The 26,835-nt window shown below is 38.1% G+C and overlaps 2 protein-coding genes across 13 annotated transcripts in view; both read right to left on the minus strand.

Moving 5' to 3' along the window:
* Window positions 1-55: 55 nt before the first annotated feature.
* Window positions 56-13,248, minus strand: tdrkh (tudor and KH domain containing). 3 transcript variants are annotated; one of them, XM_067488380.1, is made up of 14 exons: window positions 13,131-13,248; window positions 9,722-9,882; window positions 9,522-9,613; window positions 6,879-7,080; window positions 6,095-6,234; window positions 5,696-6,014; window positions 5,445-5,611; window positions 5,135-5,310; window positions 4,667-4,731; window positions 4,418-4,569; window positions 2,771-2,881; window positions 1,866-1,920; window positions 633-712; window positions 56-538 (listed from the first exon to the last, which is right to left on the minus strand). In XM_067488380.1, the coding sequence occupies exons 2-13, from the start codon at window positions 9,849-9,851 to the stop codon at window positions 657-659; spliced, it is 1,665 nt and encodes a 554-aa protein (XP_067344481.1). In that variant the 5' UTR covers window positions 9,852-9,882; window positions 13,131-13,248; the 3' UTR covers window positions 56-538; window positions 633-656. The 3 variants fall into 3 exon arrangements, with proteins under 3 accessions (XP_067344481.1, XP_067344483.1, XP_067344482.1); XM_067488382.1 differs by lacking the exon at window positions 13,131-13,248 and adding an exon at window positions 12,170-13,078; XM_067488381.1 differs by lacking the exons at window positions 56-538; window positions 633-712; window positions 1,866-1,920; ... (1 more) ...; window positions 4,418-4,569; window positions 4,667-4,731 and adding an exon at window positions 4,762-5,010 and having other exon boundaries at window positions 5,135-5,611.
* Window positions 13,249-18,551: 5,303 nt separating this feature from the next.
* Window positions 18,552-26,835, minus strand: part of tmem94 (transmembrane protein 94) — a 40,021-nt gene continuing 31,737 nt past the window's right edge. For 7 of the 10 annotated variants that reach the window (XM_067488370.1, XM_067488366.1, XM_067488371.1 and 4 more), the window contains 7 exons: window positions 26,400-26,485; window positions 26,230-26,311; window positions 25,810-25,961; window positions 25,511-25,605; window positions 25,301-25,394; window positions 24,653-24,823; window positions 18,552-21,471 (listed from right to left, as the gene is read on the minus strand). In XM_067488370.1, coding sequence (XP_067344471.1) covers window positions 21,399-21,471; window positions 24,653-24,823; window positions 25,301-25,394; window positions 25,511-25,605; window positions 25,810-25,961; window positions 26,230-26,311; window positions 26,400-26,485 — 753 coding nt within the window. In that variant the 3' untranslated portion in view covers window positions 18,552-21,398. The remainder of the gene's footprint in view (window positions 21,472-24,652; window positions 24,824-25,300; window positions 25,395-25,510; window positions 25,606-25,809; window positions 25,962-26,229; window positions 26,312-26,399; window positions 26,486-26,835) is intronic. The other 3 variants (XR_010911862.1, XM_067488369.1, XM_067488372.1) reach the window with 3 other exon arrangements.

A 26,835-nucleotide genomic window follows, 5' to 3' on the forward strand; every position in this document is an offset into this window, starting at 1 on the left:
GTAACAACTCCTACTTCATTACTATTTTGAAACACACACCATAAGCATTTCAAAGTAAAAGACAAAATAAAACCTTTAATATGTATAGTGCAATCTGAACACTTTCTTCAGTCCTTAAGTAATGATAAAATAGCACTATCTGATGACCAAATTCAATAGTACTATACATTTTCATTTCCAACAATAATTACTTGTAAAGCCCACTGTAAAAGGGCATTAAATCTTAATATGCATACAAAAGAAAAGAAAATGGACAATATGGGCCACAGTCTTACTGAATCTGTTTTGTTCCTACATTTCTTGAACACAAAATATAGTAACAACATATTATGCAAAGCTGTATTAGGTGCAACACAACTGTATGAAAAGCAAAACATAAAGAATGGTGTAATGAACAAGAACAATATAATTATTTGGTTGGAAAAACTGTTGCACACTTGTCAAGTAGGTAAGGCTTCAGATGAGGAGTTGAGTTTGGGTCAGAAAATGGAAAATCTTCATCTCATTACAACTGATGGTGAAGAGTGGACGGTCAGTACTGGAAGATAAATTCATAGTCATCATTTTTAATGACTAATGAATAATGTAGCAAATGTTAAACTTAATTCAGCCACCAAGACACGAAACAATACCTTTATTTATGTATGTCTTTGGTCTCAAAGCAGCTCATCCTCTATGAAATCATCAGCACTTCCTGAGATAGAGGCAACTTCTGCGGTAAAAAAATAAAAACACTCGTCATTAGGTAATCATTACAGTAACAACTTGGAAAAACTCCTCATCTTACTAATTTTCTTGAAGATACTTAATATCTAAGTCAAACTCCCTGTGATCATGTCAAAATACAAATGGAACTGGGCATCAGACTCAATGGCCTTTTGGCATTGAAAAAAAATGGTGCTATTTTAGAAATGCTGTGGGTTTGTACATTTGTATGTCTAACATCTAACAACATTTCAAAGATAAAGACAATCATTACCATTCATTCTAATTTCTTTAAAGTTATTTTGTTGGTTACCTAGTGATTTAAGTGGTAATAGTCATTATAAGCTTTGCTTTCCTGAGCAAAGTATCTGGCTCTTTAGTTGCTAAAAGTCCAACTACATTCACCAGCTAGCCAACAAGTTTGCCTTCTGTTGCCTTCTACAGTCTGATGACAGGCTTAAGACTGAATGAAACCTGATTGAGATATGGGCCTTAAAACTGAAACATGAGATTCAGCTTATCCATTTATGTCCTCTGTCATGGACATTTATTTTTTATCTATAGTATATATTCTGACTCATTTGAGAAACCCTACTAAGTCCCTATCTGCTCAATAGAGGACATCATGGCCTTTCCAATAACAGTCCATGTGTTTGGGTGGGATGAGGGCAACTTTTTTCCTGCTGAGACAAAATGAAGACCGCAGCAGCAAAACACACTTTTTCTTTCATGGTTCTCATGAGGATATGCTAACTAAAATGCTCTGTACAGTTCAGTTTGCGAAAGTCCTCTGTATATATTGTAGCGACTTTGCTAATCATTCATAAACCCGATAACCTCATAAAGTGAAACCAATATTGAAACCAATATTACAAATTTATGACATATATTAACAAATGAATACACATTTGTTTCAAGACATGTATTTCAATTGGAAGTCAGTACATGTGTGTAAAGGAGATACTGATATATTTAGTTTTTGGAGAAATCCTTGAACAAAAATGAAACATGTTTTGTTATACAAATATTTTAGGCAGAATCTTAAGGTGCATAGTCAGGGAGTAGGGAGTGTCCGGTTTGAGAGAGGATGTGTTTTACTCCGGAATACAGTAGAGCAACCAGAACATTGAGTCATACCGGTGACCTTTCATTGTTCTCACCTGATAAGCTGATGCAGGAGAGACTGAGCTCCGATGATGCTCCTATGACGTCATCCTTAAAGACAAAAGAAACAAAGATGTCACTGTTGCAGACAGCTAGAGGATATTTTTATATTCTTCAATTAACGATTAAACTGATATTGAGTGCTCTGGCCTCGGCTCTTCTGATATAACATACACTGATCAGCATAACATTAATACCACCAATTGCAATTTAATGCAATCCAATATACTGGCTCTGTTATGAAATCTCCTTTATAAGGTTAAATTCCTAGTTTTTAGGTTGAAAGGTGTTAATACTACTATCTGTTTATTACTGAGTTTTGACATTTGACAAATCAGACATAGATGTTTAGCCCTCAAAAACCTCAGCCTACTGCAGTAATTGATGAAAGGTGAGAGTAGAAGGGTTTAGTGTTTCTAAATGTCTGAATATAGAACTAAGAATATAGAAAATGGTCTGCACTTACATAGTGCTTTTCTATCTATTGGCACTCAAAGCGCCTTACACTGCTTCTTATTCACCCATTCGCACTCATAATCACACCGATGGGGTGTGTGATTGTGAGCTAGCCAACACTCCTTGTGAGCTAGCAACCGGGGACGAACCAACAACTGCGAGATTGGTGGATGACCGCTCTCGTTCCTGCACCACAGTCGCCCAATGCAATCTACAGTGTGATTATCTATTTTTTTGCAATGAAAGCATAATTTGAGCTGCCCACTGCTCCCCTAAGGGGGATGGTTCAAATGCAGAGAAAGGATTTCATTGTAACATGTATGTGCAATATGTATATGTCTCAATGACAATAAAGGTAGTTATTCTAAAAAAGGACTGGCCTTCCACAAAACATGTCACCTGTGCTGCTGAGGCCAGTAAGAATTATGTGTGTTCAGTGACTCACCAGCATCCTCTGCAGGCAGCCAAGACTGTCAGTCTCAGACCTTCTGCTCTCTACTTCCTGGAAGCTGACAGCATGGCCATGGCATATGAGCTCCTCACCAATATCTACAGTCTAGGACCCATATTTTATAAACATGATGTGTACAAAGAAACACAGGGTAGGAGACAAAACAGATAAGAACAAGATACATTTTTTGATTGAATTTTGTGATTTTCTATCTGATTCAGTGCTTAATACAGTACAGATAAACTCATCATAGTTGGTGACTTTAACATTCATGCAGTTGCTGACAGTAACTGCCACAACACTGCGTTAAATACATTATTAGAGTCAATTGTTTTTTCCCAAAATGCAAATAAATCCACTCACTGTTTTAGTCACTACCTTAGACCTTGTCCTTACATATGGCATTAAAACGGATAATTTAACAAAATTCTAAATTTAAAGAAACGATTCTTCATCATTTGCTTCACCATATGTCAATACAATGGAAAGTAGCCACCTAAATGTTAGTGTTACCCCTCTGAAAAAGAAGGCAGTAAACCAGATGTGGTGATCTCCATGGTATAGTTTGCAAACACGCAACTTAAAAGAGCCAACATGAAAGTTAGAAAGGAAGTGCCGTTCCAGAAATTTAGAAGAATCTCATTTAGCCTGGAAAAACTGTTTACAAATGTACAAAAAAGCCCTCTGTGATGACAGAACAACCCCATTTCTTTTCAGCACTGTAACCAGGCAGACTAAGAGCCATAGTTCTGTTGAGGACATTTTTGACCAGGATTTGTCCTTTACCTCACATATAAAACAAATCTCTAGAACAACCTTTGTCCACCTACGGAACATTGCCATAATTAGAAGCATCCTTTCTCAAAGTGATGCCCTTAAAACCCTGCTTCTTACATATAAAGCTCTGAATGGTCGGGCTCCATCATATATAGAAGACCTCATAGTACCAAATCATCCCAGTAGACCACTTAGATCTCAGAATGCAGGCCTACTTGTGGTTCCCAGAATTCCTAAAGGTAGAATGGGAGGTAGAGCCTTTAGCTATCAAACTCCTCTCCTGTGGAACCAGCTCCCAGTTCAGATTCGGGAAGCAGACACCCTCTCTACTTATAAGTCTAGGCTTAAAACCTTCCACTGCTTTTGTTCCTCTTTTCTTTTTTCTCTTCACTTTCCACTCACCCCAACTGGTCAAGGTTGCCTACCCTTAGCCTGGTTCTGCTGGAGTTATCTTACGTTAAAGGGAGTTTTTCCTGTCCACTGTTGCCTAGTGCTTGCTCCAGGGGGAATTCTTGGGTCCTCTCTATACATCGTTATAATCTTGACTTTATTCTGTAAAGTGCCCTGAGATGCCTTTGTTGTGAATTGGCGCTATATAAATAAAGTTGAATTGAAATTGAAAAATTAATATTTGAGGTGGATGCATCATCAAATTGCTAAATCTAAGTTATAATTTGTTTTTAAATTGTAATTTTTCCTTTAGATTATAAATTTGTTCTCACCCACGAAATTGAAATTTATAGGGAAGTAAATTTATATTATTATTATAAATTTATAGGGAAGTAAAGTGCCTTGAGATCACTGTTGTGAATTGGCGCTATATAAATAAAGTTGAATTGAATAACAAATAAAGCCTTTTCTGACCTTGCCCTCACTGTTGTCATACAGCTTGACACTGGGCCAGGAGGAGGTCTCTGAGTGAAAGTAGCTGCATAGTTTAGCCTGCAGGGGTCTCCAGGAGGCACAGTGAGTCAGATGCTCGAACTTATCAAGGGATGCCTCAGTCCACACCTCTCCTGAAGAACAGGAGGTTGAAAGTTTGAGGAAAAACATTTTTAACTTAAATTTTTTTTTTACATGTTTGTGATAAAGGTGTAAGGATACAGGTTTTACCTTTCGGTCTCACTCCTGCTAAGCTGCACTCAATAGCTTGAAATGGTAAACTGAGGAAGTCACTCCTGCAAAGTTAATGAAGCACAACAACAAGCTAATAACTTAGCTCTGCGATTTTTAAAGGATGCCACAAATAATAACAAGGTAGTTGTTTAAACCTACCTCATTATTATGGTCATTGAATCTAAGCTTAAAACCGTATGTTTTAAACAACTGTTCTGTGTGGAATATTTGCAGTTACAGAACAGGATGTACTTCCCGCCCTGGATCCTTTTAACCACTAACAATTTGTGCAATTTCCAATGATGAATTTTTGTTCGATAAGATTTTTCTGTGAAAAGATACTGAATAAAGGGGAAAGAAAGTCCATATTCACAGACTGGTCCATTAATTCAGACCACAGCAAACAACGTACTATGTTAAGGTAAATACAGTGGATGCATTAGTGTATAGAATTTTCTATCTGACCTCATACGGCAGAGGGTGTCTCTGGGTAATTCCCCGTTGTCCCCAAAATCCACATAGTAAAGGTCCACGAGTCCAGAGCCCAAGACTCCCAGCACCCTGGCCCTATTCCATGTGCCATGGTCTCTGAATGGAGCAGCAACAATGTCTCCCACCACAATGGTCTCCACCCTGTGCTCCTCGAGAACACAACAACAGGGATGGTTACAAACTGAGTGTTATATATTGTTTCCTGCATGTTAAATTTTCTTTTTCTCTTGATCTGTGTTAATAAAGACATTAAGTATAAGGAGACAGCAGGGTATATTGTTACTGCGGGGTTCCCACTGGTGTAGAAGCGGTTCATCTCCTCTGTCAGATTGTCAAGCTGGAGGGAACGAACCCCCAGGATCTGGATCCAGAAGTGATTCGGGTTTTCCAATGCCGAAACATAAACTTCTAGATGTTCATCAGGCTGGAAGCTGAGGTCTGGGCTAGGAACTAAACAACAGTAAAATAAAATAATTCTCATAGACTGAGGGCATTTCAGTCGGGCCGTTGAAATAATAGAAACAGTAAACTAACTTTCAAACTTGGAAACTTCAGGTAGTGACTTTATGGAGATATTCATCCCCCCCCTCTCCTTTTCTGTGTTAATTTTCTCTTCCTCCATTATGTTTGAAATATTTTCTGGTTCTTCTGTATTTTCACAGGCATGAACAAGCCAATTTTTCTCTGTCTGGGAGTAGGGACCATTGTTGTTTAAACCCAGAAGTGCATCAGTTTCTCTGCAGTCTGGCCTTTGATTGACCACAATATGGCCACGTTTCTGCCGCAGAGCTGATAACTTTAAAATCTTTGTCCTGACCATCTTCTCCTCCTTGACTTTTTCTATAATCAGCTCCTGCAAACACATCACACGAGTTACATGTCATATAAACAGCTTGCCTAAATACAAGGAATGACATAAGAACTTCTGCTCACTTTGGCCTGTTTCACTTCTTCTTTGGTCCCTGTGATTATAACTTTACCCTTTGTACCCGGACCATGTGTCTTCTCTTTGGAACAAGATACTTTGGCCCCTGTGGTCCTTGTGATTAGTTTCATAGTCTCTCCACCGCGGCCTGCAACACACACACACACACACACACACACACACACACACACACACACACACACACAAAAGAGGGACAATTTGGTAAGGCAAACAGTATGTGGGGCAAAAATTTACATTTTGACATTTTGACACAAGTCACACAAGATCCCGCTGCCCCACATTCTCAGTAGAGATCAACTGTGGATTAATCTGCAACTAAAAATAGTCCCACATAAAAGGTATTTTTTGTGTGTTTCAATTGCCTTTGCTAAAAACTACAGTGGTCAGATGCTTAAGGCCTTTGTTAAAAAAAGAAATTATACATTTGTAAGATTTACATCTTCAGTACCAGTGGGCTTGGTGCCACACAGATAGTGAAGAGAAGTCATAAATTGTTAAAGACAGTCTTTTCATTGCACAGAAACTTGCAAAACATAGCTGACCATAGGATTTGGGGGAAGGTTTATCCTTGTGTTACATATTTATGCTAATTATTATTACTAATCCACATTTCATATCAAATTTGTGTTTAGTGTATCTGGATGCAAATTAAAGGGAGGAATCAGAAACAGATTTTTAAAAATATCAGTATAAAGCATTGGCTCAACATTAGCATAAAAAGCAACTATTATAATAAATGAGGTAAGTTTAATTGTATAATTTGGCAGCTACCTATGATTCGTCCAAATGCCATCTTAGGAACTTCTATATCCACAGTGACTGGTTCAGACTCTGTTACTAGGTTCTCCAGGATGCAGCGGGCCAGTAAGACTTGCTCTTTAGAACCCCGCAGCAGGAAGGATACAGCTGCCTTAGTTCCAGGTTCTCCTGAATCTGACAAAACCCTCACATGAGCTCCAGATTTCTGGCTCACCTGAAATAGAAAGACAGCATGCAAGCAAAGAGTAAGGCTGAATGAAAAGACTGATTTTACACAAAACTGTTTTGACTGACTAATTGATTAACCATCTGATTAACAGAAAATTACTGAGCAACTATTTTCATAATTGAATAATTGTTTCAATCATTGCACACATCTATAAAGATTTAAAGTTATATCTTATGGGGGCAGTGATAGGGTACAGTGTTACTTTATAAAGAATAAGTAAAAGTAATTAAATAAACTTGCAAAAAACTGTAAAATCACTAATTCTTAAAGCCCCAATATGTACCAACTTTACAATAAAATAACTGCTGTCATTTGGTAGACCTGTAAAAGGCAATTGAATACTCTGTCACACCTAAAGTGGGCACAGATTCTCATAATTTAAACTTTAGAACTTTGGGGTCCTATCAAAGAGACATCTTGTAACCACTGTGTACTTTTTTATGGCACCACATAACTCAGTATTCTAGCATACATTATGCTACTCATCCTTGGGTATTCTTAGCATGACTAAATAAGACAGATCTAACAAGAAGGTGTCAGTTAAGAGAGCAAGGATGAGAAAGAGGGCAATAGAGTTTAAGTGAGCAGATAAGAGTTAATATTGGACTTTTATCATGCACACAAATTGATGTTTGGCAAATGTAGCAAACTTTTTAGATAACAAAGGACAGGTCATGCAGTAATTTGTGCTCTTACATTGGTTGCTGTATAATGATAACTGTGTTGTTTAGCTTTTCAAGTTCCACTTCCAAGTTGTACTTTTTGTCAAGTTATTTTAGTTGAATAGCTGATGCGTTTCTGTTTTTGGAAATTTTCACAAGCACATGGAAAGAAAATTCTCTGAGCAAAATATTTGTTGTATTGTACATTTTGTTTGTGGTTAGCACGCACAATACACTGACCAAGAAAAAACGCAAAAACAATCATAATCTTTCATGTCTTTATTTAACACACTGAAATGGTGTGATGGTTGAAAAAGTGATAAAAACAGTGTTTTAACTGGTTGAACAACCTTTAGCAACATAACCTTAAGCATGGCAATCGCTTCCTTCATGGTGTCCTGCCATGGATATTTACTCATTCTGCATTGTGCCTTTAAAGTGATCTTGGCTGGGCACCCATGTTTAGTGACATCTGAAGCATAATGTTTCCCTTACGTTTTTCACAGTCAACATGTTTAATAGGTATGTTGGTAAAGATCTTATCACATTTCATGACCAATTTATGCAGAAAACCAGACAATTGGAAACAGTGCTATTATTTTTCTTTTCCTGCAACAATATAAAAATAATTAACAACTGTTAACCATTGCCATCATTCATCCTCACACCCAGCTTTGAAATCATCATTATTGCCATTTTTGTGATTCTTCTCTTTCTTTGGAACAATGAGCACCTGTAAAAAGCTATTTCTCTTAGGGATTAATAAAGTTTAATATTAAATCAACAGTAGGGTATGAAAGAGCAAAGACTGCTTACTGGGGCTTTAGCTCATCAGCATGAAACAAATTATTGTAAATAAATTGCTTTTTGTAAAGTGCATTTAATGAATGATTATTTCATGTGATTCATAATAGTAGAATTTTTTAAGAAGACCTTTCGCCTTTGTTGTTTTCCAAGCCAGGCATTTTCTATTATTATATATTAGATTAGAAACCTGCTGAAATATGAAAGGTAATGCATCTACATGTTTGTAAGCATTGAGCTGCAACCTCATACACATAAATGATGAATGATAGTGTTTATTTCCACTAACAGCTAGTCAAATTACTTTAACACCATGCTTGTGCTCTAGCGGGTACTAATTGGTTTCTAACACCTGACTTCAGTTGGAATTTAATGACAATAGAAGCCTTAAAACAATTATGTTTAATGGGTGTGTTCAGTAAAGACATGAAAGATCATGATTGTTTGTGTATTATAGGCTTAAAAATATTGTGCTTGTTGATACTTTGTTGAACATCAGTTCACATTTCATGACCAATTTATTCAGAAAAAGGAGGGAATTGCAAACAGTACCATTACATTTTATGGGTTAGGTTTTTTTTTTGTCTTTTCGGCTTATCCCGTGAGTTCAGGGTCAAATCATTATCCACATGCTGATTTGGCACAGTTTTTTTAACGCCGGATGCCCTTCCTGACGCAACCCTCCACAATTTCTACTGGGCTTGGACCGGCACTGCACAGCTGGGGAGGGGAATGGGCTGTTAGGGGTTTAGTGTCTTGCCCAGAGACACATCGACATATAGCCAGGGCCGGGGATCGAACCACTGACCCTGTGGTCGGTGTACGATTTCCTTTTACCAACTGAGCTACAGCCACCCCCATTCCATATTAATTGTTAATTAATATATAAATGACCATTATACTGTCCAATAAATATATTGTACAAAACTTTAACAATTTAACTGGTAGTGAACAACTCACCATTTCCAAAAACTTGGCTTGGTATCTGGATATGTTCCTATAAGATTCCACAGGAAGTGTCATCTTTGACACTTCAACATTGAGTCCCTGACCTGTTAATGGCATTTGTGAAGGTAATTGGAAAATAAACACAAATAAATGAATTTGTCATTCACTCACTAATTTGACTTTTAACAACGTGTCAGACAGCAGATACTTACTGCTGTTGGCACTGCTTATCTGACGGTAGATGATGTAACCCACTGTAGCCCCGACTGAGAGCCCCGCAGCCAGGGCCACTATTTTGCCCGAGCTCAGAGTGCTCTTGTGAACTTCCCCTACTGCATTCATTATACGCAGTGCACCCAGCAGGATGCTCCACCTAAACAGGGACAAGACATATGGTTATCCAGTTACCATTATCAATTGCCCTGGACAAATCTTTTTTTTTTTTTTTTCTTTTTATAAATCTGACTCTGTTGATCAGCTCCTCTCGGAATGCTCCTTGGGCAAATCACAATCCCAGCTATCTGGGAGATAAGGGTATAATTTGGACAGTCTGCCAGTCTATTGCAGGGCCAACACAGTGAAATATAGAGGCAGACAACTAATGATGTTCACATTCACAATTACAGCAGACATGCATGTTATTGAACTGTGAGATGAAACAGGATTGCGTGGAGAAAACCCATGCAAGTATGGGAAGAACATGCTAGCTTCTGGTCCCCACTAGCAGGATGAGTAAAACCAAGTACCTTCTAGTTGTGAGGCCAACCACTCATCCACCATGCTGCCCAAGTTTGTGATATTAAACTATAAAATAAGATTTACATTTTCAGTCAAGCAGCTGTGTATTCACTCTTAGCATGGGTGATACCAAAAATTATAACTAATTTTGAAGCAGCCAATGTTAGACAGGTTTAAAGTTAGTGTAGGTACTGTAGTGGAAGAAAACAGCATCACTTGATGTGCAACAAAGTTTAACTTGATAATGGTTTCAATTTTATGATTTACTCCATGACATTTACATTCAGTTTATCTTTGTGGAATCCAACCTTCCCTATGAGCGCACATTTTCTATTCCTCTTGCTGCAATACAGCCTTAAAGGGCAACATTAGAATTTTTTAACATGCTCCCCAGGGCTTTAGTTTAGCATGTGAATATACAATAATGCTTTTAAACTTCCCTATTTAAAAATGTTTCTTTTCTTCTGGCTGAAAAATGCCTCCAGAGGACATCACTTGGAGGATCCTTTAGTTCAGACATCATCTCATTGCTCACACTATGGAGGTTGTGATCAATGTGCAACTGTGGCACAGGAGGTACTGTTGTCACAGGTTGTTCACCAATCCCACAGTTGCTGGTTCAATCCCCGGCTCCTCTGGTCACATGTCAAAGTGTCCTTGAGCAAGACACTGAACTTAGACATGCGACTTACTTGCTCCCAGTCAGTGTTGGCCAGCTGCATAGCAGTTCCCCCATCGGTGTGTGATTGTGAGTGCGAATAGATGAATGAGAAGCAGTGTAAACTAAATAAATGCATACATTTACTATTTTGATCGTGGTCAACCTGCTTTTCCAGAGCTCCCCCAGATGATATTATCTAAACTCCTAATAATGTAAAACTCCTGTGGGTGATAAGCACAGAAATTGAAAGCATGCTTTACAGTTGAGGACCTGTTCTATTAAATCATAGGCTGCTTTTGTTCTTCCAAAACATAATCTTGGTAATAGAGGCCAAAGAGCTCAACTGTCATCTTTTTCATCATGTACTGCAGAAAATCTGAAAATAATGAGTATGGACTCATGAGCAGCTAAAGATTTGTATCTAGGTAGTATGGGAAAATATCAATATATAATATATTACTAAACAATTAGTTTCCTCAGTTTTTAAACAATTAAAAAATGCCATTAAAATTAATTGAGATGGAACACAGAGGTAATCGCAACCCTCTCTTTTGATTGCACTACAGGCATCAAACTCAATCTTAAAGTACTTAATTTCACAAAATACTTTGTCAGTGAAGACTATTTGTATGTTTGTTAAGATAAATAAAGGTTTAAGCAAATTACCAAATCAAATGTTATTATTGCATTTTGGAAGAACATTTCTGGAAATGAGGTTTGGAAATCATACTGAACTGAAAGTTTTCCTCATTTTGTTTAGGTGATCCTCAGAGACCGTTTTTTTTTTTTTTTTTTTGCATCACAGCATTAACCTCTTACAATACAGCCGTCACTATGTTCGACCACATCACTGGCAAAATTGTTGATCATTAACCCTCAAAAACATGCACAAGCAGTCACATACACAACAAAGTCCCCTAAATGCTCTACATTTAGTGTAAACAGTGCATAAACCCACACAAACACAAGGTACTTTGCATCTTTCTAATGCACCAAGCCAAACTGTAGCTGTTCACACCCTAGTTGCAGAACTTGCACTGAAAGCTGCAGCTGCACACACTTAATACCATTTACAGTTTTTTTGATGACCTTCAGACATTCCATTGATCACTGAATACATAATGCCAGTTCTTTCTGAGGACTTTTAATACCACAAAACTATGATTCACACAGTAACAGAACATATTGGGGGTAAACCCACAGCAAATAGTTTTAGGAGCACACAGCACCACCATGCAGATGCGTGTCTGAGAGCCAGAACTGAGAGAAGAGAGTTCTGGGACTGTAGTTGAGAAAAACATGGGTCTTGTACAGTCCAATATCCATGTTAGAAGAATCACAACAGGAAGAAGCAAATCTTCTCCAAAACTGGCTCTGTTTTTTGTTCACATCCAAGTTCAATGCTACTGTCAGACAGATAGAAGGAGAAGAAGGTTTCACAGCATTTAAACCACTACATGATAGCAACCGGTCAGTCACATAGCACTTTGTCACACTTTGTCAACAAAACTAGTGTGGAGGGTATTTCATCTGAAATCAGAAGGAGACTTAGTGCAATGCAATTTTTTTGTGGTTGGCAGCACATGCCCACCAAAACAACATGATGTCTGCAAAATTAGATCCCATCTGCACATGTCAGAGGACCGAGTCTTTTATGAAAAATTATCTATTGAGGTGTTTCTTTAATAATTATTAAGTTTAGGGGTTAATGGTGTGAATGATTATAAGAAAACCCACTATTTGTACTAATTTGTCATATTCATCAGGAAAAGGCACTAGTGTGACAGACATGTGGTTATTACTGGTCAGTCATAGAAAGCCAGGCCAGTTTCAATTGGAATCTGCCTTTAGGAAAAGCTAAAGTATATGCCGATGTCGATAATGCTTCAAATAACACTTTAAGGGTAGTTATTGTGAACCAACGTTAGTTGCTTTATCAACGCAAAGGCGTGAGGCATTATGTACTTTATACTGTATACATTATTTAATTTGCGACGACCATCAAAATGACCTTAAACACAAACGTTATCCTCTGAGAGTCCAGGCTAACATTAGCTAGCTGCTGGCTGACACATGCAAAACGAGCCACGCATTCAGAGAGGGAAACAAATGTCTCTATCAGCCGCACATACGCAAACAATGTAATTCACAACCTGTGCATGTTTCAAAGGTCTACCGTAATCAAACATTAACAGAAGCTAAATTTCACATATGCCACTCACACTGAGACCTTCGCTTTCTTATTATATCCCTCGCTGCAAGATGCGAAGTTAACCGGAAGCTATATGTACGTTAATGTTTAATGTTAATGTAAGTAATATGAGTCTAAGACTAATGGTAATGTTGAACACTAAAGGAAATTTTGCCACTCACTAGACTTACTTTAAACAATTCATGTTAACATTTATGTAAAAGAGACGAGACTTTAACTTAAATAACGTTACTTACTTTGAAAGGTCAACCGGAAATTGTTATTTTGTTAACCCTGCTTAACTTGACACTGTATTAGATGCTGCTGTGGATTAAAGATGGTAGTTCCGGTTCTTTTCAAAGATTTGGCTCTTTTTGCTCAGCTCCCTTAAAAGAGTCGGCTCTTAAGGCTCCAAAATCGCCCCTAAATGGTTCTTGATTAAGTGTTACTTGGAGCCTTATATTTTAGCAATCAAGTATGGTTTGTGTGTTTGGTTTGTGATTCAGTGTTTATGTAAAAGCCTTATGTTAACGGGGTTTTTCTCTGTTTCTATCTGTGGTCACTTTGTCTTGAAAGTTTAGGTAGATTAAGAAGTGTATGTCTTAGTGTATTGATGACATCAAAAATGACATCACACAACTGCCTTTGTAATGTTTGCCTTGAGATTTTGCCCAACAATACCGTTTGTCCTTTTTGATCATTAAGTCCCCCTCCCTTTTACAGAAGGGGGATGACTTGAACAGTTTAATGGCCACTGAGGGAAAGGATCTTCTGTGGAACACTTGACAGGGATCAGTCTCTGGCTGAAAGTGCTCCTCTGTGCAGCCAGCACGCAATGGAGTGGGAAAGAGGGATTTTCCAGGATTGAGAGGAGTTTGGACAACATTTTCCTCTTAGCTACAACATGCAGAGGGTCTATCTTCTCCCCCAGAACACAACGAGCCCTCCTCATTATTTTGTCCAGTCTGTTACTGTCTGCCAACTTCATATTGCTACCCCATCAAACCACAGCATAGAAGATAAATGGTCTGCACTTATATAGCGCTTTTCTAACTATTGGCACTCAAAGCGCTTTACACTGCTTCCTATTCACCCATTCACACTCACAATCACACACATACTCACACACCGATGGGGGAGCTATGCAGCTGGCCAACACTCACCAGGAGCAACTAAGTTGGGGTTCAGTGTCTTGCTCAAGGACACTTTGACATGTGACAGGAGGAGCTGGGGATTGAACCAACAACTGTGAGATTGGTGGACAACCGCTCTACCTTCCTACGCCACAGTTGCCCCTGATGGCGAAGACGGAGCTGGCTACCACAAACTCATGGACCTTAGTCTTCTTAGAAAATATAGCCTGCTCTGTGTTTTCCTGTATATTGATGTTGCATGAGCAGTCCAGTTTATTGTCCAGATGGACACCCAGGTATTTGTTCTATGAATCTACTTCCACCACCCCCTCTCCCCATATGGTGAGAGGATTGACAGGATTACCGGAATTCCTGAAGTCCACCACCAGTTCTTTGTTTCACTGATGTTCAGCTGGACCTATTTGTGCTCATATCAGTTAACAAAACTGTCCACCACTGATTGATGCCCATATGGTGAGAGGACTGACAGGATTCCCGGACTTCCTGTAGTCCACCACCAGTTTGGTCAGAGAGGTAGTCCAAAATCCAAGCAACCATGGGGGTGTCAATGAGCATGCCCTTTAATTTTTCCCCCAGTAGGACATGCTGGATTGTGTTAAAAGCACTGGAGAAGTCAAAGATCAGGCTTGTCCAGGTGGGGATAGAAGTGGAGTTGCAGGTAGATTAGAGCATCCTCCAGCCACAGTCCAGAGACCAGTCTCTCCCACATTTTCATGATGTGGGCCACAGGTCTGTAGTCGCTGGGGACACTGGAGCAGACCACTTTCCGTACTGGCACTAGGCATGATGTTTTCCATCACACAGGCACCCTCCCCAGCTGCAGGCTCCGGTTGAAGATGTGTTGAAGGATGCCACATAGCTGTGGGCCACAGGCTTTCAGTACCCTGGGGCTGACTCCATTGGGACCTGCAGCCTTTGTGGGGCAAAGCCTTCATTGCAGGTGAGGAGCTCTCTCCTCCTGTTAAAAACATTAGCTGCTGGTCCTATTACTAGTGATTCTTTTCATGCCACTCAAATGCTCTGGTATCCTTCTGTTGGAGCCTCTGTTTAAGCTTCCTCTTGTAAGCCTTCTTCCCCTCTTTGGACTTTACTGACAGCCATCTCTGGGTCTCCCTCACTGCTTCCCTGTTACCTGACCTAAACGATGCCTTTTTCTCAATTAGGATTACTTAAATGTCTATGGCGACCCATGGCTTGTTGTTTGGGAAGCAGCGGACAGTTTTTGTTGGTATACAGATGTCAACACAGAAGTTGATGTAACCTGTAATGCAGCCTGTCAGTCCATCAATGTCTCACCATGTGTCTCACAGAGTGTTTTCCATTCCGTAGCGGAGGGAGGAATATAGATGTCGATCAATATGGCGGGTGAGAACTCTCTGGGCATATAGTATGGACAGAGGCCCAACAGTTCGATGTCCAGGCAACAGATTCTTTCTTTCACAGTAACATGACCAGTATGACACCACCTGTTGGTGATGTACATGACCAGGCCCCCTCCATTCCTCTTTCCTCTGATCCGCCCACACTGTGCTGAAGCCGTCAATACTAATGGATGTTTCCGGCATACTGTCCTGCAGCCATGTCTCCATGAAACACATTAGACGACACTCTCGACAGATATTCGATCCTTCCTCACCAGTGCAATCAACTCATCTACCTTGTTCTCAAGAGAATTCACGTTGCTCATAATCAGAGATGGGAGATGCTTCATACAGCACGTGCCCGCTGCTCACAAGATGAAGCAGAAAAAAATTCTGCGATTAAAAGAACAAAGATAAAAACTCTCTCCAACAGCATGATCAATGAAGGTAGGCTTTACAAAATAAACTCTATAGTTTACAGTACTAAAATACTGCACTAAAAATATGAAAAAATATGGAAGTAGAATAGTAGGAAAATTTGTAGTAGTAGTAGTAAAATTATTTGTATGTGTACAGGGATTTGTGCGTGCGTACTTAGACTTGTGTGTCTGTGTTGGGATTTGTACATCTGTACTTGTAAAATGTCTTAATATGTGTGTGCGTACTCAGACTTGTGTGTCTGTACTTGGATTTGTATTTCAGTCTGTTTGTGTGTCTGTACTCGTATGTAACTGTAAATAATATTTGTGTCTATGTAAAATAATGTGCAAATGTATTCACTCAAAAACCTAAATGTAAATGTCTAATAATCTAAGAAAACAATTCGGTTTTAAATAAAAGTGCTGCAATGCCTCACAATTGGCTTTCTTTTACGGGTGGAATTTTGCTACTGTTCTGCTGTCTGCAAGATTTGTGTGTGTAAAGCGACTTGTCTATAATGGAAGGATTTCCTTGCCCTCAGCTCGGGCTCCCAGACTAAGCCTTACAGGCCGAGTACGGTTAATCTCTCAGTAGGCCTTACAGACAGCGCTCAGGCTAAGCGAAGCACAGAACTGCTGCCACAGTTCCTTAGGTGAGTCTCACCTTTACGTGTCTTTGAGTTGGTGTTTTGCTCTTGACTTTCTCCTGCTCAGCCAAAAAGTGTTTATAGTGTTTCTTTACTGTTACCGTTAGTCGATGCAGGCAGGTAAACAGCTACAGCTAGTGTAGCTTACAGTGAACAAACAGTGTGACCTAACTTTTCTCCTAAAAGTGCTGTTCAGTGGCAACTGCACTTTTGCTTGAACAAGCCTTTCAGAGGAGAGGGGAAACATCTTAGGGAACTACAAGCAGAAGTCCTGTTTCCACTAAACAGCACTTTTGGATAACCATGACCTTGATGACCGAGAATCCCCACAGACCGGCTCTGCGCTCCTCTGTTCACCACTTGCCTTACTGATCGGCCTTGGAGCTTCAGTGTTCTTCACTAGCCTGAGCGCGGACTGATGAACCGTACTCGGCCTGTAAGGCTGAGCCTGGGAGCCCGAGCTGAGGGCAAGGGAAACCTTCCAATACAGACAAATCGCTTTAAACACACAAATCTTGCAGACGGCAGAACAGTAGCAACATTCCACCTGTAAAAAGACAGCCAATTGTGAGACTTTCCAGCACTTTTACTTAAAACCTAAGTGATTTCTCAGATTATTAGACATTTACAGTTAGTTTTTTGAGTGAATACAAGAGCACATTATTTTACATACACAAATATTATTTACAGTTACACATAAACAGACTGAAAAACAAATCCGAGTACAGACACACAAGTTTTAGTACAGACACACAAATCCAAGTAAGGACACAGAAGTCTGAGTGTGCACACACAGATTGGAGACATACTATTCAAAGTACACACGCACAAATAATTTTGTGCAACAATAATTTTGCTACTATTCTACTTCCGTAGTGTTGGAAATTTGAGTGTGTAGCTGTGGGGGTAAATGGTACCACCTTGTTCTGTGGAATTATTTCTGAGAAACGTTTTCTGTAGAATTACTTTGTTATCCGCTAAATTGGAACTCGGCATTGAATAAATGTTCAGTATTTGTTATACAACAATCTCTGGAGAGGATAATGTTTGGACCACTGGTTAGGAGTCTCCATACCTTATTTTTATGGTTTTATGGGAGTTATTTTTATTACATAAAACTATTGTTATTATTTTTTAACATTTTAATCAAATGTTTTAATGAACAACTGAACACTGAACCACAGCTTCTTTCACATAATGGTATGATCCTGATCTGCACGCATTCACAGCAGAGCTGAAGATTTGGCCCTCCCCGACGGGAGTTGGCGCTACTCATTTGCTACGAAGAATCGATTCGTTCGCAGTCGGCTCATTCGCAAATGTCACTACTGTGGATGAGGTCATGCTCGTTACTGCTACAAACACAGAACAGACAAACCCTAGAAGGTGTCCAAGCAAGAGGGCTTATGAGTGATTGGTGATCACCACTCTTCAATTGTGATCATTTTTAGTCTGTTTATGGCAATTGTTTGTTTATAATAGTTTTAGGTGTCCTTAGCATTGTTATGATAGGTTTAAGTTGAATTTACTTTTTAGTTTAGTTTTTGTTTGACACTAGATTTCTTAGCTAATTTTTTTTCCAGAGACATTAGTTTTGATTTTATCTATTTTGTCTATAAAAATATCTATCCATCTATTAACCTAACCCTTTGGCCTGTCAGCACGCAAATGGCAGGGTATATTCTGAACAGATCACCAGTTTATTTCAGGGCTACCAGAGAGAGACAGCTACAACAATATGGCATTTTTTGCCACCCGATGGCCTGTTGTTGTAACTTAACTTCAAATGATAAATGTATATTTTCTTCCATTCCACAATCACTTCCCCATTGCCTTGCCAGAATCATTGTATGAAATATTTTAACACAATATTATAAGTAAAGGAACACATTTATTAACATGACATAATCAATACACACATATAATTGACAAAGGTTTTAAAACATACAACTTTATAAATACAAAATATACATTTATGTATCCCATGAATATCAGCATGTGCATGATTATATTATCAGACTGCCAAGTATATACTCTGCAGCTTATACCAAAAGCCTAATAACATGTTGTGAACAAAACAGTAGAACTATTTATATTACATGTAATCTGATCAAGATGGATCTTATTCATGCATCTTAGTACATATGTTTGTCCTGATATTAACATTACGGAACATAGGGGGAAACAAAATCATCAATTAATTCCGAAAAGTGATCACAAGTCTCTGGCTATAAAATACTAGCAGAGTGTTGGTTATAAATTGTAAAATCCTTAGAAGTTGTTAAAACCTCACAATTTCTATCCAAAATGATGAAGGACATGGACTTTATGTATTAAATGCCAATTGCAGCCCTGAGGTTAAACCCTATATTCCATGTTTGATGGTATTTAAATAACCGTACACTAAAACTGGTCATCAAGCAAGGCAAGAATGGACCTCAGAATTTCAGGGTCCTCAAAAGCCCAGTAAACCTTTATAATGTAATTGTTGACTCAATTCCAACATAATACATTTACTGAAAAATATAGCATATTACAGTATATATTACAATATCAATATTTATCATTTTTAATTATAAAGTAGCAATATTAAAATCATGAATAAAGTCTGCACCACATAAAAGCCTGGTCTAACTGAAAAAGGCCAACAGTGATACAGACATCTGATGCTGAGGGTGCACATCAATTAGGCCCAATGACAGGAAATTAAAATGTATAGAGAACTGCAGATTAATAAGGATGATTAAAAGACATCTTATTCTTTAGATTATGCTGGTCAGCAGATCAAATATGAAGTCTGGGGGTCATCTGAATATTTTTAAATTTTTATTTGTTATGCTTTAAAACTAAACATCCTGAGCTCCTGTCTATTAAGGTGTTGGGACATAAAACAGCAGACAGGCTGAGAAGGAAGGCAACTGAATCATATAGCACCTTTCAGACAATGCTGACATGTTAAAATACCAGACACTGTTATGTGGTAAATCAATCACTTGGGAAGGATCCTGTTGAAATAGCTCAATAGGTTCAAAGAAATATGCTGGCACATTCTTCCAGTAATCAGATTTAGATACATGTATATAAAATAGGATTGCTCCCATTCAATCTTAAATCTTTATTTCATATCATGTTACTGCATATTTAAGCTTGGTCTTAGCTCAGGAATTGAGTAACTTAATAAAATAATATTTCTTAAAAGAAAAAAAAAATATAACATTGCAATGCAGGTTACTGGAACACAGGTTAAAATCTTGCTCAAGGGCTCAACTGGAGTTCAGAAAGGTAAAAAAAAATAAACCTACTCAGCTTCTTTGTCCCGGTTTTTTCAGAGGTAGTGTTACACCCTATCCTGTAAATAGTAATGAAATGATAAAAAAATCTTGTAACATATGCAACCACAGTGTTAATATTATATAATATTTAAATCATTTTAATATTAAATTAACAAAAAGAAAAAAAAAATCACGAGTTGTGTAAAGATATGCAAACGAGCCATCAGCTTGTAAAATAATTTAAGAGTATTTTAAAATTCAACTAATTAATACAAAATAAAAATTTGCTCTTGTAGTTTCTCCCAATTTTAGGATGCTAATGCTAGGCAGTCAGACTATAAGTTAGCAAATGAATTAGTGAGAGTTAGCAGATATCATTAGGTGGTTAATTCAGGTTCAGTTGTTTTACTGTCTCTTTAATACTGTGTGAAATGATTCTGTCTTGCTAGTTAGCTGGCTAGGTAAATAGCATGTGCAGCTTTTTAAATTAAATCACTAAAAAGAGATGTTAGCATATATTAGTTTTATTGTGTTTATTTGCTAGATATTCGATTTAGAATAACATTAGCATTGTTTTTCTTCTAACTAGAGCTAACTGGCTAAATCTGGCAGCAGTTGTTGCACTTGCAAGCTTGAGGGGAAGTGACTGGCTGAAAGTTGAAAGTATGTGACACTATGACAAAAAATGTAAAACTTCTCTGAGGAATTAAAACAGACTACTAGAGAATATTAAGATATAAACGTTATGTGTTAAAACAGGTATACAACTTTCAATAGAAAGGAATAACTATGTAACCTTTTATACTATAATAAATTACATTTTTAAAATTTCTTGAATGATTTAATTATTGCTTATTTTATAAATTAGACTATAAACGCCATATGATTCCATCCTTACAGGCTACCTTTTCTTATCAGCCCAATGCATTTTTCCTTCAAAAGAGACATGCTAACAAAATGTTAAATTAAATTATGACTGGATTGGTCTGATGATAATTGATGAAATTTCAGTTTGTCTATTTAAAGTTTTTTTGTCTATTTAAAAAGAACTTCACAACAAAGTGGATTGTTTGCGACTGGGAGCATTCCAAGAGAAGACTGCAGCCAAGTTATTTAGAAAACATTCATCATACCTTCAGAACAATTCAAAACCATACAATAAAGAGAGGAAAAGGCCTATCTTTGCCTTTTCTAATTGACCATTTCTGTGGAATTTTTTTTCCACAACTGACAGAACATCAATTAAATAAAACAGTTTAAATATTTGTATCATAAAGCTTCTAACATGACACAGTTGATATTACCTCACACTGTGGTTGCAGTACTGTTGGGCTTAAGTTAAATGGAGGGATGTAAAGCATTTTCACCCTGCCCTTCCCTGGGTTCCACAATGAATTAACCAGTTTCCAGTTTTGCTTTGAGACCAACTTTCCCTGATGGAAGGAATCAGAATGGAGAATTCATTCCCAGCTTTGTTTCAAACTGCAGCTTTTGTCTCTTCTGGTAGCGAACTCTCACCCTGAAATGGAAGAAGGTTAAAACCAGAGCTTATGATCAAGGCAGTCTGTGTAGTTCAGTTTTAATTCTTATTCCTTTTTTAATATAAATAAAGACTAATCTGATTACTCATTAAACCCCCATTGATTCCTGCTGTTTCTTCTGCAGTATGTAACTGTGACATTAGCTTCTTTTTTCTATGTGCCTTTGTCACCCATTTATAATTATTGCCCCCCCCTTTAGTCAAAGTCACTGGGCCTCATGCAAGAACAACTTGGATAAAAAAAAATATTTCTAACTCACACCTGAGAGCAATTTAAATGGTCTGCACTTATAGAGCGCTTTTCTGCCTATTGGCACTCAAAGCGCTTTAAACTACTTCTTATTCACCCATTCACACTCACACACCGATGGGGGAGCTGCTATGCAGCTGGCCAACACTCACCAGGAGCAACTAAGTTGGAGTTCGGTGTCTTGCTCAAGGACACTTTAACATGTGACTGGAAGAGGTGGGGATTGAACTAACTGTGAAATTGGTGGACAACCGCTCTACCTTCCTGTGCAACAGTCACCCACCCATTTAAGAGAATCTGTAGAATTTACTAATTTACTTACCATGTTAATTCTTTTTTCTTATGGATGAACAAAATTCACGGGTGGTTCAGAACTGCCTCATGTGTGTCATCAACAAACAGAATACCTTTCTCCAATGGGGGAAAACATACCTTTGACTTTACAATTTAAGTGGCTTTATATGAATTAATTCAAACTTTAAAAATATGACACAGAAAATGATTTGATTAAAACGTACACTGCCAGTTTATTGAGAGGTATCTTCTCTCAATGCCTTGGTTTTAAAGGCATGGTTTTAGAGCAGGTCTTTGTCCAGTATCATCCTCTGTTGTAACACTAAACAGTATAACATCATCTACTGTAGCTGGAATATCATTTAATAACTTGCAATTCAGTATATAACGTAACCAAAACAATGTCAGCCTACGTAGCTTTTTCTGGACCTCTGTCAAATACCTACCCACGTCTTCATTCAATGGCTGGCTTTCTAGGTGGTTTCCAAAAAAATGTGTGCTACATTGATAGTTGAAAACCTGGGCTAATTAGGAGAGAATGCTTCCATCTTATTTTAGATGGTGCAGCTCTCCTATCTAAAAATATGGATGAATTTGTGTGACAACCAAAAGCATGACAAATTCAGTTGATCCTAAGATGCAGTCATATTGATAATCATGTTCCTAGATGCACAGGCCAAGGAGGAAAAGCAGCAATCTTCAATTCAATCTTTATAATCAACACTAGAACTTAGTTATAACTCATGAGAGCCTTAGTCTTAGCCTCACACACCCAAACTGGAAAACTACTTCTCCACTCAATTATTCAGAGTTTTTTGACTACATTTTAGATGATGGATGATTTAGTGCTTAGTACAGTAGTACTTTAGTACTTTGTACAGATAAAGTCTAGTTATAGTGCATGACTTCAACACACAAACTCAGTGGCTCAGTTGGTAGAGTGGCTGCCCACCGACCATAGGGTCAGACGTTCGTGCCCAAGTATTGGTCCTAAGGCCAGTAGAAATTGGGGAAAGTTGCATCTGGAATGGTATCTGGCGTAACAATGTGCCAAATCAACAATGATCTGCTGTGGGTCATTCAATATTTATGTTGATGCTGACATGCATAGATGCATATTATTTGTAATTCATTGGCAAAAACAAGAACAAGCCCCAGATGCTTTTCAGTAGGTAGCCAGGCTGACTTTACTAGGTTGAATTAAACCTTATCACGTAGATTTCAATTTGTTTATGTTAATGACCAACTTTCTACATACACAAAAGTTGGAGTTCCACAGGGATCTTTGTTAGGAGCAATACTTTTCACTTTATATGGGTTTATATGGGCAACATTATTAGGAAAGATTCTATAAATTTCCATGGCTATGCAGATGACACCCAGCTATAATTATCTCTGAAACTAAAGTTTCATAGTTACATTAGTTACTTTAGATCGCATAGCTTTGGCCTCCATTACTAGTGCAAGGAACCTCAGAATTTTTTTTACCCGACTATGTATTTTAATTCACACATAAAACACATTTCTAGAACAGCCTTCTTCCACCTGCAGAATATTGCCAAAAATAGTAGCATCCTGTCTAAAAATTATACTGAAAAAAAATAGTCCATGCATTTGTTAGTTCAAGATTGGACTACTGTAATTCCCCACTAATGGGATGTCCTAGTAACTTCCTAAAAAGCCTTCAATTAATCCTAAATACTGCAGCAAAAATACTGACTGGAATTAGCACGAGATATTATTTATTTCTTCTTTATTAGCTTTTCTCCAATGGCTTCCTATAAAATCTAGAATTTATGGGTCTCAAGGCTGTTGGTCTGATCTGTGTTGTCCTGGCGATCCCAACTATCTTGTCTGCCCACTCTGATTTCCTGCTGTCTCTCTATCACCGCTGCTCTACTCAATTACTCTCAACTCACTTCACCTGTTGCTCCCCTTTATATACCCCGTTTACCTGCTCCTCTCTACCAGAACATCTTCCTGCTTCCCCAGACTCAAGTTGTGTGTTTTCTCACCCGTGAGTTTTGATTTATTCCCTATGAGTTTTGTCTGTTTTACCTGTGTTCGTTTGTTTGGTTTTTGTTATCTGGCCACTGGACCCAAGTTTCCTAGGAAACTTCTGCTCTGCCTGCCCGTTCACCTGGTGGCAAGTGAATTTAGACCAAACATTGCTTCTGTGTACTTTTAATGATTACCAGACTATGTAATAGAAACTGATTTTTGTGCAAGACCGAATACTGTATTTCCTGGGAAACCCATTTAAGAAAAGAATTGACTTCTAGAGCAGTCCAGAACCAAATTGTTCTTGCATGGGTTACAGTGTGTGTTTATAGCTTCAACCCATTTAAATATTCCTGTTCTATTGCTAATGTATATTACTACACTGCAAAACAAGCTGCAATGCAGTAAAAAAGTTTAACTGTTTTGAGTATTTTGTTTTATATCATAGTTTTGTTTCGTTCTGACTTTCGAAGCTTAAAAGTGGCAAAAAGAAAACTCCTAGAATAAGAAAGCCTAAACCTTTGACTGTGCTTATACAATACTTATGTCATTTTGGTTGTTCTCCAACTATCTTCTTTTCTGTTTTGCATCAATTCCTTGTGTTTTGGTTCCTACCTTATTTCATGTAGCTTTACCACTTCGTTAACAACCACCACCAGTAGCGTAGACAGAGAGACCAGCAGCCATGCTGGCAGTGGTATGTCAGCCAGGTTAAAGGTCAGCAAGCTGCCCTTGTTGCGCCACAACAGGTAATCCACTGTGGCCTGAACAATCTGGCCAAGCAGACTGGATGTGAAGGGAGGAAAGGCATGTGACTTATGCTTAACAGGAAATGCAATTTGATTTCTTTTATATTTACTTTTAGGAGACTCTTTTATCCAAACCAACTTACAAGTGAGGTACAAGGCAAGCAAAAATCTAAGTCAAGGAGAAAACATTAAAGCAAAGTTGTAGCATAAAAGTGTTTATATTTAATGAGATTTATGCGAAAGAGTTCTGTTTTCAGCAGTTTTTTTTTTTTTTTTTTATATTGGGAGAGAGTTTGCTGAGCATGCAGAGTGATGGCTCGTTCCATCGTGGGATCATTGCGCTGAATAGATTTAATGTGTGGAAGACATTGTTTATTGGCCGACTGCAGTGGACGTCGGGACATATCTGTACGCGTATATATGTATTAAAGTGTATGGAGTTTTTAAAGTGCAACTTAGTGGAAAACATTAAAGCTAAAAACAATAATAGCTTATAAATGACATGATAACTTACACCACAGGTACTGTAAAACACCACCAGGTATTGCTGAATGGACTCTTTCTCCACAAAGGCTGAGAGCGGTGGACATAACTGAGGGAGATCACCACTGGAACAAAGATTAGGAACAAATGCAGGAAAATTGACTATCATTCAATAATGGTAAATAATAAATCATGCTAAAAACAGAACTTTTTTGAAGCCTGCAGTTTGAGTGAGTTTTACCTGTGTGTAAAACTAGAAATACTGCCATGACTTTCTGAGTCAGCAGCAGGCCATTTGACAATTCATTAAACCAGCCAGGAGCTTCGTCTGAAGAGCTGCAGTAACAGAAAAACAACGTTTTATTCTGTTTCTTAAGTTTATGTTCTCTACTGCATGTTTTTCAGTGCACGTTAATTGTACCATTAATACAGCCCTAAAATGAAGTGCAATATAAATAAAATAAAGATATGAATGGAACAATCAGTCAATTGAGGCTCTATGAATGGAACAATCAGTGAGTTGAGTAGTGGTTCTTGTACCTGGCTTTGAGTATTTCAAGGCAGGTGCCAGTAGAGTTGATAGTGCCACTTCTATGGCAGACTTTCTGTAGGGTAAACCCAAAGGCCAACAGGTAGGCACATACTGTCAGAACAAACTTCAACAGGAAACAGCCAAGAAAGTAAGTCTGGGTCTGATCAAAGAAGAAAACATGGGAAAGTCAGAAGCTAAACATGTGTTGGTGTCCAATTACTGTCAAAAGATTAATGTTTTCTTTGGTGAAAAAACAAAGCAGAATATTCATACAAGTGGAAAAAAAGCATAGACAATATGAATGACATTGACTGTTATTCATCCTTTTATATTAAACAATAATAATGGCATTAAGTATGTTTGTAGGTTTCTATATGTATGTAATGTAGTAAGGCTTTTAGATGTGGATGTAATCTGTGGGATCTTGCCTTTCTTGGAATGGCTTCTAGGTTTTTCCCTGTGGCAACTGTCATGACCGAACTATCTGGTGGCTTCCCCAGAAGTGACATGCTGTCAGGACAACATGAATCTACTATAAATATGACATAGAATTCAAAGAAATGGTATATAGTTATGTGTGTAAAGTGTGCATGTATACCTTAGAAGTGGGCAGCTGAAGCAAGACAGCCAGAGGATGTCAGTGGTGTTCATTGGAGGAGGAAGCTGAGCCAGGCAGGCTAAGAACTACAGAAACCAAAGACATTTGTTTTATATACATACAACTTAGCCTCAAATGAACCTAGTGCTGGGCAGTATACTGGTTGTAAATTTCAGTATGCAATGATTGTTCATATACCATCACATTTCTGAAACAACAGCTGTGATACTTTGGCAGGTAGCACTGCGGAACACTTTTCAGTTTGTGTTAAGAGGGAAGTCTTGTGGTTATAGGTTTATAGCTAACAATTATTAACCCACAACTCTTCAACAAGGTAAAACGCCATGGCACACAACTTTTGACACATAATTACAATTTTAACTGTACGTTTACTCAATTACAAGCAGTAAAGGGAATGTTGGGTATAGCTTGCTAT

Source organism: Channa argus, chromosome 20, assembly GCF_033026475.1.
Source record: "Channa argus isolate prfri chromosome 20, Channa argus male v1.0, whole genome shotgun sequence".
Taxonomy (NCBI): Eukaryota; Metazoa; Chordata; class Actinopteri; order Anabantiformes; family Channidae; genus Channa; species Channa argus.

What these genes read in the sequence shown, in the direction of transcription:
- tdrkh (XM_067488382.1), bottom strand. Translation starts at nt 12,234, where the DNA reads ATGGATATTGGACTGTACAAGACCCATGTTTTTCTCAACTACAGTCCC. An exon ending in AAGCCAAGTTTTTGGAAATG is followed by an intron (nt 7,081 to 9,521) that starts GTGAGTTGTTCA and finishes TTTCTATTTCAG; the next exon opens with GTGAGCCAGAAATCTGGAGC. An exon ending in GACACCCTCTGCCGTATGAG is followed by an intron (nt 4,732 to 5,134) that starts GTCAGATAGAAA and finishes TTAACTTTGCAG; the next exon opens with GAGTGACTTCCTCAGTTTAC.